This window comes from Dama dama, chromosome 33, assembly GCF_033118175.1.
Source record: "Dama dama isolate Ldn47 chromosome 33, ASM3311817v1, whole genome shotgun sequence".
Lineage (NCBI taxonomy): Eukaryota > Metazoa > Chordata > Mammalia > Artiodactyla > Cervidae > Dama > Dama dama.
This window is the reverse complement of record NC_083713.1, coordinates 33,286,375-33,301,144: the sequence shown is the minus strand read 5'-3', so window position 1 is coordinate 33,301,144 and position 14,770 is coordinate 33,286,375. Positions and strand designations below refer to the sequence as shown.

The window sequence follows — 14,770 nt, the reverse complement described above, 5'->3', positions numbered from 1 at the left end:
GATGGTTTACGTAGTTTACTGTCTATCAAGAGTAAGGCCACATCTGTCAATGTAGGAACTTAAAACTTCATCGTCGTTGTCAGTTGTAGTAATAGGCAATTTTAGTGTACTGCTTATTAGGAAATGGCAACCCACTCCAGTACCCTTGCCTGGAAAATCCCATGAACGGAGAAGCCTGGTAGGCTACAGTCCATGGGGTTGCGAAGAGATGGACACGACTGAGCGACTTCACTATTTTCTACTGTGGTTAATTGTATGGTCATGTCATGACTTTCCACCCATCAGATTGACCTGAGCAGGTTTAGTCCTCTGGAAAAAAGGCAACATACTGGGTCTTCTGCAGCCATTACATCATTTCCAAGGTAGCTTCATGTAGAGCAAAAGTTCCACAGTTTCACACTTCAGTGCATCCAAATCTCTCGGATAGATGACAAGAAGTCTCGAGAAATAATTTCCTGCTAGCCTTGTTTCAAAATTCAGATTTTAAAAGATACTATCCTAAAAAAAATAAATAAATAAATAAAAGATACTATCCTCTCCTTTAAGGGCAAATTCCTAATGAAATGAATTATATGACACTTGAGCAACAGCCTGAGGCTCCCAAATCAGGTAGAAAGGACTCTCCCTTTGAATGCATTTAATGAAATTATATTAAAATTAACCTAAATAGATTTTTGGTTGGGTCTTAACATGATGATAAATGACTGATACACAGAGGGAGCTCAGATTTGTTTTTTTAAATGTGTTTTACTTAAGCTCATAGTTTATCAAGTCCCTTTGGGGATTTGTTTGGTTTTGTGAGATACAATGAGCTCCAAGAGCAGTCTGTGCTCCTGGATGTTTACTCTGGAGTTAACAGACTGAGAAACAGCAAGAGTGCATGTGTGTGGGCTCTAGTGTATATTTCACAATACATATCGTATTAGAAAAAGTCATGCTTTTTAAAGTATTAAAGTACTTATTAAAGAAATATTTTAAAGTAAAATAAAGTAATATTTTAAAGTAAAGTAATACTTCAATACTTTTAAAGTATTAAAGTATTTATTAAAGAAACACTCACTATGAATAGTGAGCTGTCATTTGCATCATAACATATAACATCATAATGTCACGCACTGTGCTATTTCAAAATGATCTGTCTTTCTGCTGCATAAGACCTAGGCTTAAAGGCAACATGCCTACCATAACTTCTGGCACAAAGTTAAACCCACAATAAATTATCAGTTGAATTGAAATAAAAGTTGATATTGTAATAAAGAGTGCAGGGTTTTTTTTAATGTAAGTTCAAAGTACAATGAGAAGACCGGGCTAATAATTTTAAAATATTCTCTTATGCACAACTGAAAGAAAGTGAAGTCGCTCAGTCGTGCCCGACTCTTTGCAACCCCATGGACAGTAGCCAGCACCAAGCTCCTCCGTGCATTGGATTTTCTAGGCAAGAATACTGGAGTGGGTTGCCGTTTCCTTCTCCAGGGAATCTTCCCGACCTAGGGATCGAACCCAGGTCTCCTGCATTGTAGACAGACGCTTTACCACCTGAGCCACCAGGGGAAGTCTATGCACAATTGAAGCCAGGTTTAAAAACGAAGCCAATCATATTTTACTTCTTCAGTAAGAATAGAAGGACCTATATATAAAATTACCAAAACTTGTTAAGTCTTCCACGTAAGCATCACACACCAAATAGTTATCATATACTCAAGAAAAGTTATCAGAAATTAGTAAAAATTTTTCTAAATATCTAACACAGAATCTTCTCCATTTCCCATTTTTATGCCATTGCTATTATTAAGTTTTTTTCCCTTAAGAATATCTGATGACTCTGCAATTGATGCTTAGAAATTCAGTATACAAAATTCATGCTTCCCCTATATCAATTATATATTTTATCCAAAAAATAAATAAACTGAAATCAAATCCTTTATAATAGTGATAAAAATTGGTTTTATTGTATTTTCCATAGATAGAAATAAGGTTTTTGGTGAAAAATTTCATTGCAAAGACAATCTACAATTGAATCAGTAACAAACAAAATTTAACTTTAAATGAGTCAAGTATTCTGCATCTGAAACTCAATTTCATAAACATTCAAGATTAGTGAATTTTGGCAGGAAAAAAAGACTAACAGAAGGGAAAAAGATACCTTTTTAACATAGAGCAACTTAGAGATTTTTTTTTTTTATTTCTTTGGGAAAACGCACAGTATAGTTATTTTTTAAAAAGTCTTTTAAAGAAGACTTCAGTGTTTTAAATCAAGTAGACTTCAGGCTAAAAAACATTTTAAAATTTGTCAAGAAATTGAAGTGTTAAAAATAGTTTTCTCCTTATTTATTTAATTTCATGTTTAAGGAAACATTTGACAGATAAGTTAACAAAATGCAAAAAAAAAAAAAGTTTACCTGCATTTTTATATAATAAATTCTAGATCTATAAAAAATTTCCTGGTTTTACACAAAGGCCAACTTTTGACCTTCATTGATCCATTTCTATGTTAAAAAAATACAGTATCAAATCTTTCTCCCTCCCCCCCAAAAAACTAGAAGAAATATCTTAAATTGTGAGTGTGTGAATGTAGCTATGCATATTCTCAAGCATACAAATCACACAAACATCACTTTACTGGAAAAATTATTTTCATCATACTGTAAACTTCTTTTCCTCTACATCTGGACATTTCAAAATAGTCTTTGGTATTACTAGTTATTGTGCTTTGAAATGGAAACTTAAGGGATTTCTGTAGCAGTGCTACATAGACATTTTAAGATATAAATAAGAAAAAAATGCACTTGGAATAAGTTACAATTAGCTGCTTTTGCATAATTTTCAAAAACTACAGTGTATGCCTAGTCACAGTTTTATGAGAAAGAATATCTCCTTTTTCAACTCCTTAATTTTAAGGAACACTTAATCATTTTGGTTAAAAATCCATTTTTGGAGTGAGTCTGATGGATTGCATGACACTAAGCTTGGATGCTCTCCACTTGCTGAAAGGCACATTTTAAAGAATGGATTATACAGAAGTTGGTCCTAGAATAAAAAGAAATAAAACAGACATTAATTTTCAAGACTCAGAGTTAACTGAGAAATATAAACACATTTCAAGGTCTCATGGAAGCTTAAGGTAGACTTGACAGAATAAATATATACCATTCTTAACTTTTAATGTTTCTAAGATCTACTATGTCTGATAAAATCTTGTTGGTTTTTGGTGCAGGCAACGCAATTTATGCCACCAATGTTCAATTCAAAGAAGGTACTATATAAAATGTTCTAATATTACACAAAATCAATGTGCAGGTAAGAATTGCAAGTTTCCAGCTAAGCTTTAAAACATATACTTAAAAACAAGGGGGAAAAAAAATCACCTTTCACATATTCCCTCAATTCTAGATTCATGAAAAAGTACAAAAATTGGGAAGCAAAGTATCAGTTTAAGTAAGAAAAGTATAACTGTTACAAGAAGCATTATAAGAAGCTCCAGAAAAACAAATATGAACAACTATTATTAATAATCCACAGAAAGTTATCTGCATAAATCATGCTCTAAGATATTTTACAATCATTCTGCTCTACGAGTATTTACATTGATACCTTCTTTCTTAACACAGGGTAGAGATACATAATGACAAAGTTAACAAAGACAGAGAAATTCTGATGGATAACATTAATGTACTGTTTCATATATTTTCCCAGATCATCAATAGAGCTACTCAGAAAAATTATATAAAGGGGTGAATTAACTGCATTGAGGTACCTTCTGGATCTCCCATATCTGTTCTCCAGCGGCAACTGTTTTGTGACCTTTGTAGACACATGCCTTCAGCTGAACAACACCTTGAGCAGCATGAAGACATAATTCCTTCTGGATGTTATGCCGAATTTCATGTTGGGCAGAATATTCAAAGTACTGTGAAAGGAAGAATGCTGTTATTGACAAAAGCACCCTATATCCTCAGTTGCAAAATTGCCAGCAAATAAAAAAAAAAATTAGCAACTCACTGAACAATAGGTATCATAATTACAAACTGAGTTTGGGGAACAGAAAAGATTGTGTCCTTTCTCCAGCCTATCAGCAATAGTTACTTAATTAAGATGGTACTATCTTCCTCCCCATGTCAGAAACTGGATGCTATCAGGTAGGATGGAGGCTAGAACCAGTATGCCATAGAAAAGAGCCTGGAAACTTTTAGCAAGCTCATCGTTCCTTTTTCTCCCCACAAGTGTTCATTCCCTCTTATTCATCTCAATTAATAGTACTTTCATTTAAACTAGTAGTATTTAAACATGGTACTCTTGGGAATTCCCTGATGGTCCAGGGGTTAGGCACTTCACTGCAGTGGCCCAGGTTAAGTCCCTGGCTGGGGAATTAAGATCCTGCAACCCTCACGTCATGGCCAGAAAAAAAAGGTGGGGTGGGGGGAGGAGTTTTTCATGCCTCAGTTCCCTTGCCTGTAAAAGGTAATTTAATAGCTCCTAGGTGGCGCTAATGGCAAAGAACCCACCTGCCAATGCAGGAGAGGTAAGAGACATGGTTCTATCTCTGGGTCGGGAAAGGGCATGGCAACCCACTTCAGTATTCTTGCCTGGAAAATCCCACGGACAGAGGAGTCTGGCGGGCTACAGTTCATAGGGTCATAAATAGTTGGACATGACTACAGCTACTTAGCACACAAGTGCACACATAGGGTTATGACTATAAACAAGTTAATATGTGTAAAACAGTTAGACCAGTAACTGGATGTGGTAAGCATTCAATTCATTTTTAGCTATTGTTACTATTATCGATGCTTCTCTCTCTCCAAATATCCAATTAATTAGCTCCGAAGTCTTTCTCAATCTTACTCTCAGATGTTACCATCCTACCCATCCTTACTTCCACACCCTCACTTCTCTTGTTCAGGCATCAAAATCTCTACTGCAACACCTCCACATGTACCTCCAACTTCTGCTCCTATAACACAATCCGATCTGCTGCCAGTTTGTCTTTTGTAACATAGATTTGATCCCTTACGTTCCCCGCTCAAGTGAATCACTACTGTTGCTGAGATAAAGCCCATCCTTCTTCACTGGTATGTGAAATCTTCCTCTTTCAATCTTACACCAACCACTGTCCCAGTTATGCACTCTGTTCCTTTCACACAATTCTACCAACGCAGGACATGTGTATCCACAGCCCCAAGACTTTGCTTTATGGTGCTCTCCCTGGAATACCTTCCTGGATGCTTTTCTGCCTAGCTAACTCCGTTTGATGCTTCAAAAGTCAACTCCAATATTACCTTGCTTCTTTAGTTTTCCCTGTACTTGTCCTGTACACAAACTTACACTCTCCTCAGGGTTCCCAGAATCATCAGAGACAACTTCCACAGCACTCTATTAGAATTATGGGTGTAGCTAGCTGACTTCACTGTAGACCACAGTCAGGCAGTGTATCCAGTAATGACATCCATTATAAATCAAATATTTCATAATGTTGACATTCCAAAGAGAAAATGAGTGAACATAATTGATTTTCAATAGTGAAGTAATTAGTCTTAGCACTAATATTTATTGAGCCCTTATTATGTGCTAGGCAGGGACTGTTCTAAACCCTTTACGTGGATTAGAGTAGGCACTCCACAAACATTAGCTGAATTAATCTTGAGTTCCCCTGGCCTCAGCCTCATGCTTAATTTATCTCCTTCCACAAATACAATATCAGTCATTTTTATAACTGATAGCTCTTCAGATAGAGACTGAAAGCTCTTCAGATGGAGACTGAAAGCTCTTCAGATTGAAAGAAAGAAGACTTTCTTTCTTCAGATTGAAAGAAAATGGGTTTAGGTCATGAAAACAACATTCTGGCTGTGCTTTAAAAAAGATAAACTTTAGGACCTCAATGATGATGAAAAAGGCTGACCAGTACTTTACTTCACTCATAATATTTTTTAAAAAAAACATTAAAAGGGAAGTTATAAGGAATGGAAAATAGTTGAAGATACTTAGACAGCTAAAGAGTATGTAATCAGCTAGCTGAGAACACTGGAGAGACTTTCACTTAGAAACAGGACAAATGCACCAGAAGAGAAAGGGGAAGAATCAAGGCCTTGTGTAACAAAGTGGTAATGGATTAAACCACTCTGCACTACACCAGTATTTAGTCAATTTAGTCACATAATCAAAATACTTATTTTTCACTTGGCATATTCAAATACCACTACAATGGAGTTTTCTGCTACAAAAAAATATCATTAGTCAAGAGAGTAGAAGGAAGCCTGAGGAAATGACCGAGTTAGATGATATCTCAGAAACATCTACCACTCAAGGAACTACAATTCCTAAAATAGTTTAAATGCAGTGCTTGAATGAAAATAACATTTAAAGGACATAAATCAAAATAAAATCAATGGCCATGTCAGGGCAATAGAAGCCAGAGTTATCTTCTTAAGATATAAACCAGAAAATATTATTCTTCCACTCAAAATCCTCAGGTGGCTTCTGTCACACTTGGGATTAAATCCACGTTCTTAACGTGGCCAGCAAAGTGCTAATATGAGCAGGCCCCTAACCCATGTCTCTGACCTCATTTTCCACCCTCTTTTCCTGGACCACTCTACTCCAGCCACACTGGCTTTGTGTCTGCTCCATTTACCTGCCACTGGGCCGCTGGCCTTGGGTCCCTCTGCCAAGATGCTCTCCTCCTAGGACACGGTTTCTCTCCTAACTCCTTTAGGCTTCCAGGCTAAGGTCACCTTCTCAAAGAGGTCTTCCTGAACCTCCGAAAATAACTAACCCCACACATGCATTATTTCCCTACCCTATTTTATTTTTATTTGTACCTAAAATTACATATTTATTTTTTCCTTTCCATTTAGAATACAAGCGTCACAAGACAGAGACTTGGTCTTCCTCATTACTATAAGAGTGTGAGTTACATTATAGACTCTGTCAAACAAATACTTGTTGAAAGAATATGTGAGTTATTTAACCACTCCAAAATTTCTAAAAGATGCCCCCATGCTATTTAAAATTTAAAAATTATTTTAGAGACAGAACTATAAAAATATCTTTATGGCAATGATAGGAGAAAAACAGAACAGTGTATAAAATATATCCTCAATTTTTATGGTAAAAGAGATGTAATGCTATAGGAAGCCTGAAATAAATTTATAAATATTTACACTTAGTGGTAAAGAACCTGCCTACCAATACAGGAGATGCAAGAGACACGGGTTGATGACCAGATTGGGAAGGTACCCTAAAAAAGGAAATGGCAATCCACTCCAGTATTCTTGCTTGGAAAATTCCATAGATAGAGGAACCTGGCAGCTGCAGTCCATGGGGTCGCAAAACAGATATGACTGAGCACGCACACACACATTTAATGGTAAGATTTTTTACAAACGAAGAAATATTTCTCATTGCTCCAAACCTTAATTTTTACTTGGATAGTCCCATGTTATTTCCAAAAGAAGGTAACTATTTGTATAATTATTTTTTCTTTTAAAATATAGTGTGTAGGGAAATTTCAAAATAGGAATGTGTATACCCATACATCAATGTATATGTACATACATGTAAGTCTGTATATATCTGTGTGTATCTCCATGCTATTTCAGAACTATATCTAACCATCAAGCAATGGATCCTATTCACTACCTATAGCTTTTGGGCATCAGCATCATCTACCTTCAGTAGGTAGATTGATTGGTTTGGATGAGTAAGCAGTGGAACTGGATTAAACTGAGGCTAAGTAGAAAAACATGGAAGTATATGGACCAGGAGCTAAACTGGCCCTTTCTTCTTCAAATTGATATCATCAAAGTCCCATTCTGTTAACACAGGGCATCATGAGTATTCATTAATAATACTGTGAAAATCCTCTATGCACATCTTGGACTCTATACCAAAACACTTGCAACCCTGCCCTCCCCCAAAACACATACCAGCTCCTCTCCTTAGGACAATCTGTTCTCACTCCCACCAGCTACTTCACTAACCCCTATGTGTACCTTTCAAAAAATGTTCCCAAATGTCACCTTTCCCAGGCAAATGTACGGACACCCTAATTCAGATGCCCTCCTCCATACCCCCAGAGCACTCTGAAAGCTTTATCCCAGACCTGACCATCCTGACTGTAAATGCCAGTTTTGAAACAGCAATTTCCTGAAGGAGCTGGAATCTAAATTGCTTGAACCCAGCAGAGTACCTGGTATGCAGGGGTCACTTAGTGAATTTGTTGAATTAACAACAGAGAGAAAGAGTCTAATCTTCCAGGAATTAACTTGTAAAAGGCAAGAAAAGGAAGCTAAAACCTAGAAATAATATTTTAATATGTTCTCTATCCATAGTGACATATGACATTTTAGTCTTAACTAGTAAAACAGTAAAAGGGTAGTAACAAGCAGAGATGTCACCAATCAAGGAGAATCAAGAACATACATTAAAAAAAAAAATCTGTTGAGATAATATTGTGGCCCACAAAAGTACAGTATGAACATGATATTATTCGCTGTCTAATCCAGTTAAGCATAGCCTTTATGTATAATTTAGCAAAATCACCATGCTAATAGTCATGCAACCTTAAAGGTTCACACAGAAGATCCTGTTTTTGTTATTTTTATTTCAGATGGCATTATTCTATTATATTCTCATTTGCCTTTCTACTGAATGGGTAAGCAACATCAAACTGTTTTCAGAGGTAGAGTGAAAATCAAAATAAAGTACTCTGCAATTTCAATATTAATTGCCAAACTTACTCTAAAAGTATTTCACATACCAGTTTACCTGAACATGAAATTGATTTATGGGTTCTGAAAGACATGTAAGAACTTACTTGCGGTTGCAAGTATTAAAGAAAAGGCAGGATTTTTTGTGCGGTGCTCACCTGATTTCCCCCAAGTCCATGACACGTATACAGAATCAATGGTTTGCCTCCTTGGTTATTCTCTCCAACATCCAGACATAGAGGCTGACCAACACTTTTAATCTAAAGGGAAATTTTCAAGTTATAAATTTTTTTAAAATCTATGTGGTTTATATATTTTCTCAACTAATTTCTGAAAGTGGTGTTAACGTAAAAATCTCAAAAGCAATAAACAAGAAAGTATTATAGCAATTTTTCTTGAACCACATAAATATTGGTGGCAAAGAGTATACCAAGTAAAAAGGAACAGGAAAATACTCACGTATCCAGATATAACAGGATTAAGGTCTGGCACATACACTTCTGGATAAATATTGTTCAGATACCATGTAAAATTTTTACACTGAAGGCGGTGCTTTATTTCAAATCTTTTTGAAAGATCACCAAATGATTTCTGGAGGAAGATGAGAAGTGAAGGGGAATGCTTAATTAAAACAGCACTGATAAAATACTTCAAATGCTATTATTTGTATTTAATTTAGGTCTTTTAAAAAAAAATTCTGGGCCAAAATGTAATATGCAATTTAACTAAAGTCACCACTCATTCAGGCAACAAGTATGCCTGGCTGCTCACTTTTGGCTTCAAAGAGAATCAAGGACCACTGCAATGCTGACCTTGTGCTATTTTATTCTTCCTTTGTGCCACAAACCTCTTTCATGGTACAGAGATCCTAAATGAAATGCTGAAAGCAAAAAATGGTAGTGGGGACATTTGAAATGTATCCTAGTTTTATATACTGAAGTGGTCTATAAAGTGAGGTGTGAGAAACAGCACCAGTGTACAATGTAGTATCTTCTCCAGTCAAGACCACAAAGATAATAATAATTTTCATACTTTGGGAATATTTTTTTCTAGTTTTAAGGGTGTTGTTTACTCCTAACAATATCTTCTAATGACATTCTAACAATAACAATGTTTTAGTAGAAGAAGTCAAGTTTTTAATCAACTGTATTTTATATCCCTTTATCTTATTTAAAAAGGAATAAGAAAATATTTTTTTAAAGCACTTCTAAATTGAAAAGGTATTTGATATAGGCAAAATTTTAAAGAAAAATTATGAATACCTAGATATGTGAAAAAGTAAATACTCAAGCTTATCAGTTCAACTAACAAAAATATTTTCTGTGCCAACTTCAGTGTTTTGAACCCAGGGGTCTGAGCAAAAGGCAGGAAACTCTAAAAGACTTCTGGGTAGCTTATATGTTTTATCATGTAGGTCTATTTGCCCCAGGTAAAAACTGGTTTTCTGGGTCACTTGCCACTTTTTGGGTGACAAGAAATCATAGCTGTATGTAGTATCCACTCGCCTGCTTAGCCAAGCACCTTGTACAGTACACACAAACTGCCCACTTGTGTTGGTGGCCCTGGGTGAAGGGCTAGCAATCCAGTCCATAGGGCTCTGATTCTGCTTGGTACTGGCATGTTATAAGGAGTGACCAGAGACCAGAGAAAAAGACAAATGAGGTAACCAGATCTTTATGACATCCAAGGTGTTGATGCACTTTAATCCCAATATATACTTCCTTGCACATTGGCACGGCTTCTTACAAAGAATTGGATGCCATTTACCAAAGCATGTCCTTCAACTGTCTAGTTTAGTTACCACATCCAATATTGAAACTGTTGGGACTCAATTCTAAATGCATTAGGCATGATGATTCTACAGAGCTTTTATCTAGGACCGGTCAATAACAACCATACTGCCGTGCATTTGTTAGCACTTATTTCCTTATTTCACAGCTGTTTTGGGAGACAGGTAAGTATTTTATATCAAGACAGGGAAGGGGAGAGAAGAAATGTGGTGGAGCCTACATTCCATGTCTGGCCAACCTGCTAATCACCCTATAAAGTACCATGACCATTTTATAGTTTCAAGAGGCTTTGCCAAAGTCACCCTTCCAGAAAGTAGTGGAGCCAGAACTGGAACCAAAAAAGCTTGATATCTTGGTTCATTCTGCCACATCTGACTCTCTCTAATTCAAAATGCCACTTAGCACCTTGATTCAGGAGTTAATCACATCACCTAAACCAGTTGAAAGCAGTTCCACTTAATCTTATTTTCATTAAGTAAAATATTGAACCAAAGCAGTCACAAAAACTAAATATGTTTCATGTTAAAAAAAAGTAACATCAAGTAGAATGCCTCAATTAAAAAAATTATTTTTAATTGGAAGAAATCGCTTTACAATATTGCATTGGTTTTTGCTATATATTGCCTCGGGTTTTAAATGCAGTTTACTTGACTTTAAAAAAAAAAAAAAAAAGAGAGAGTAGAGAGAGAAAACCAGCATCAGTAAATTATATATTTTTGAGTTAAAAAGACCAGCTTCAAAAATAATTTCTTAAAAAATATTTTATACTTGATTCAAAGAAGTCCAAGAACATGTGAACTTGCTGTGGATTTTTATTGCAATTGTTTAGTTCTAACTTACTTGTTTAACAATTTTTGCTGCATCTGTGTTTCTCCTATAAAATATTTCCTTGTATTCATCCATCCAGACTTCTGCAAGGCGAACTTGGTTGCGAGCAATCACCTGAGTGCCTTTTGGGAAGGTATGAGGACTTTTGCTGCGAAAAACATGTCCAACAACAGAGCAAGGCATAATCTCCAACTGCCCACCACATTGCCATACCTGATAATTAATGATATTTGTTTAAATTTACAGTATTTTAGGAAAATCAGTGTTGCTTTTAAGTTCACCTTTAAGATACTAATAAAAACAAGAGATTTATTACAGCTTTACAAACAGCTTTCTCTGTTCTCTCTCTTTATAGCTTTCTCTGTTCCCTGCCAATTCAACCTAAGTTGTTAAAGATAAAGAACTATCATTAGGTGGTACAGACACTAGCGACAAAAAAAGTAAATATATTTTCAGAAATTACCTTAACAAAATAGTGATTTCAGATTGCTCACAAAAATAAATTCTGAAATTTCTTTTTTTTCTTTTTTTTTGGTCAAAAAATATGCAAGTTCTCTAGTATCCACAGAAGACCAAAGGCTCTTCTGCATTTGACTTCCACAGCAGATTTGGAGTAAGTGGGGCCAAACTCTACCTCTTGTACATTCAATTTTGTGATCAAGAAAACAATTTCAGACAATCATTATTCCAAAGCACAACCTATTAAACTTTGTGTGTATATATATATATATATATATAAAAACTTTGTGTATATATATATATATGTATATATATATAAACATTATATATATTAAAAAATATCATGCCATTTAAGAGGGTCAAAAAAACTTATTTGCTTTAACTCTAAATAAAATGGCAAATTGCTAAATCAGTACCTATTCACTTAGATGTCTTGACAATCTGTTCTGCCATAAATGAAAAATCTAAATGTCATGTATGTGCTAATATTAGGGCAGTGATCACATTCTCTCTTTTAAGCAAGTGAGAAAGCTTAGTGATGTGTTCAGTTCAACTGTGCTTGAGATCCAATGTGTGCTGGGGGCTGGGAATATTCAAATGAATAAAACAAGACCCCTGCCCTTAAGCCACTCAAACTTGGCTAAGATAATCATTGCCATTATATGATGAAACCAGAGCCAAAACTTAAAACTTCCAACTGTTAGTTCAGTTCTTTTTCTACTACATTCCAGCCTAAGTGATGAGAAATGAATGACAAAGCTATTGAAGAAACTGAACTCATGATATCAAATACATACATATAGAGATCTAAAAGCTTTATTTCTCATATTAACTTTTAATAGGTATAGGAAAAAAGCTCATTTAATCCAAAGAGTTAAATTCAATGTTCTTTAAAATTATATGTAAATGTTTTTCCATTCTGACTCCCTTGATAGTCAACCAATTTCCTGAAGCACTAGATTTAATTATATTTATCTTGGCTGGAATTCAGTAGCTACAAGTGCATTAATTGGGGTTAGTGCCTGGACACAAGCATTTAACTGACTCCTCTGGTTACACTGGCAGCAATGAATAAATATATTAAGCTACATTTTAAAAGAAAATATATTGATTCTAAAATTTCTAACATTAAGAAAGCACAAAAAGTAAAGACTACATACATCTATGATAATCTGTATCAGCCAACTAGAAATATATGTTTCATTGTTTAGTATGTGAGCTATATTTATAAACTTACTCTGAAAGACATTTCTATATTTTCACCTCCCCAAATTTCCATTTCTTCATCATAAGTTCCAATATATTCAAAATAGTCTTTTGATATGGAAAAAAGGCCTCCTGCAAAAGTGGGTGTTCTGAAAAATAATCCATTGTCAAACTTTGTTATACAACCAAATAAGAAAAAAAGAACTATTTTAAGAGCAACTGAATCAAATTTACAAATAAAGAGAGATTACAATCTCAAGGCTTTGTACAGATTAATAGAAACTAAAAATGCTATCTTCAAAGTCAAGTTCTGGGGGATGGAGAGGAACTATGGTAAGTATCCTTCCCTAGCAGAGCAAAATTATTTTGTCTTTGAACTAAGCTTAAAGATTCTTAAGTAATGATTATAAGGGAAGACATAGTAAGAGCTCACTTAATTCTACTTCCTACTAGGTAACATCATGTATAAGCAAGTCCATAAATAAAGTACTTTTTTAAGCCTTCCATACAGAATATTCTTTATTCTTGTTAGCGTGAATCACCTTGGTGGAAATTACTGTAAAAAACGAAGAATGCATAGACATTCAAACAACTGACTACATATAAGACCTTGAGAGCAATCCTCTTACTTGATTGGGTAAGTCTCATCCTTCCTTCTTTGCTTCTCATGATCAGGAAGTGTTTCCCAGCCAAATGAAAGGCTCCAGTCAAAATTCCCACGGTTATGGTTACTTCCATAAGGAGAAGGTTTGTTGAATTCAAACGTGTTCAGATCTATGGATGCAATATCTGGGCTCACAACAGCAGTGTAGTTCTCAGCTATTCTGGCCAACAAAGGCTCTAACCAACCATAGAAACACTCACCTGGAAAGAATACAATTTTAATTAATTCAAAAAAAAACAATCCAGGTTTTTTTTTTCTTTTTCCTTTTGTATTTTGGAAGAGAGTTTGCAGAGAAATGAGAATATCTAAGTCATTATTATTATTTTGAATATTTACATAAGGGAGATTTCTTAAAGGTTTCTTGTCATGAGATAAGGGTAGGATGAAAAAAAATAAAGCAAGATTAAGCATAGCTAAGGAGTGACTTTGGGGGGGAGGGAGTGACATTTTTTTAACCTTAAAATGGAAGTAAAATGATACTGATATATTTAAGTTTCACACTGTGTATTTCTCTTTAAAATGGACTATGAATCAAGGGTGACTTTTTGCTACCACCTAGCTCCAAAAATATTCTGATTTACTTAAACTCATCTCCCTGAGTAAGGCATAGAAACTGAAATCTTCATTTCTCTGACAAGGTCGTAGGAGAAAATAAGTAAAGGAATCAGAATATTCTGATTTTAGCAATTGGAAAAGAACCATTCAAACCAACTCAGCAGTAACGAAAGGGGATGAAGGAGGGGCACAAAAGGTCAGATTCCAGGCCAGGCTGTCTCACATCACACACAGACTTCAGGAGATGTGGCACGCGCAGTCCCACTCAGGACTTTCCATCATCCAGCCATCGGCAGTCATGGCCCAGGAGGACCCTCAGACAAATCTGCCTGGCAGGGAAGAATGCGCAGTCTAATATTTCTGTAATTTTGGAACAGGAGAAGGAATACTGGAGAAGGGGCCATTTCCTTTTGAAAACACCTCTCTTGGATTACCTTTAGACTTTCCTTAAATGCCTGGTATTGAGAGAATACCGGAAGTGAAAGCTCTAAAGAGACTCAAGCAAATCCAAAAGCCCCTCTATAACAATTAGCATATGCTCAAAACCATTTGCTTGGTCAAAC

General features: G+C 35.3%; 1 protein-coding gene across 2 annotated transcripts in view; it reads right to left on the bottom strand.

The window, feature by feature from the left end:
* Positions 1-1,927: 1,927 nt before the first annotated feature.
* The window catches only part of GALNT3 (polypeptide N-acetylgalactosaminyltransferase 3), a 53,110-nt gene continuing 40,267 nt past the window's right edge, over positions 1,928-14,770 (bottom strand). The window contains exons 5-11 of one of the 2 annotated variants that reach the window (XM_061135038.1): positions 13,618-13,852; positions 13,020-13,137; positions 11,336-11,536; positions 9,165-9,296; positions 8,864-8,965; positions 3,755-3,907; positions 1,928-3,027 (exon numbers count right to left, since the gene is read on the bottom strand). In XM_061135038.1, the coding sequence (XP_060991021.1) occupies positions 2,905-3,027; positions 3,755-3,907; positions 8,864-8,965; positions 9,165-9,296; positions 11,336-11,536; positions 13,020-13,137; positions 13,618-13,852 (1,064 nt within the window). In that variant the 3' untranslated portion in view covers positions 1,928-2,904. The remainder of the gene's footprint in view (positions 3,028-3,754; positions 3,908-8,863; positions 8,966-9,164; positions 9,297-11,335; positions 11,537-13,019; positions 13,138-13,617; positions 13,853-14,770) is intronic. The other variant, XM_061135039.1, reaches the window with a different exon arrangement.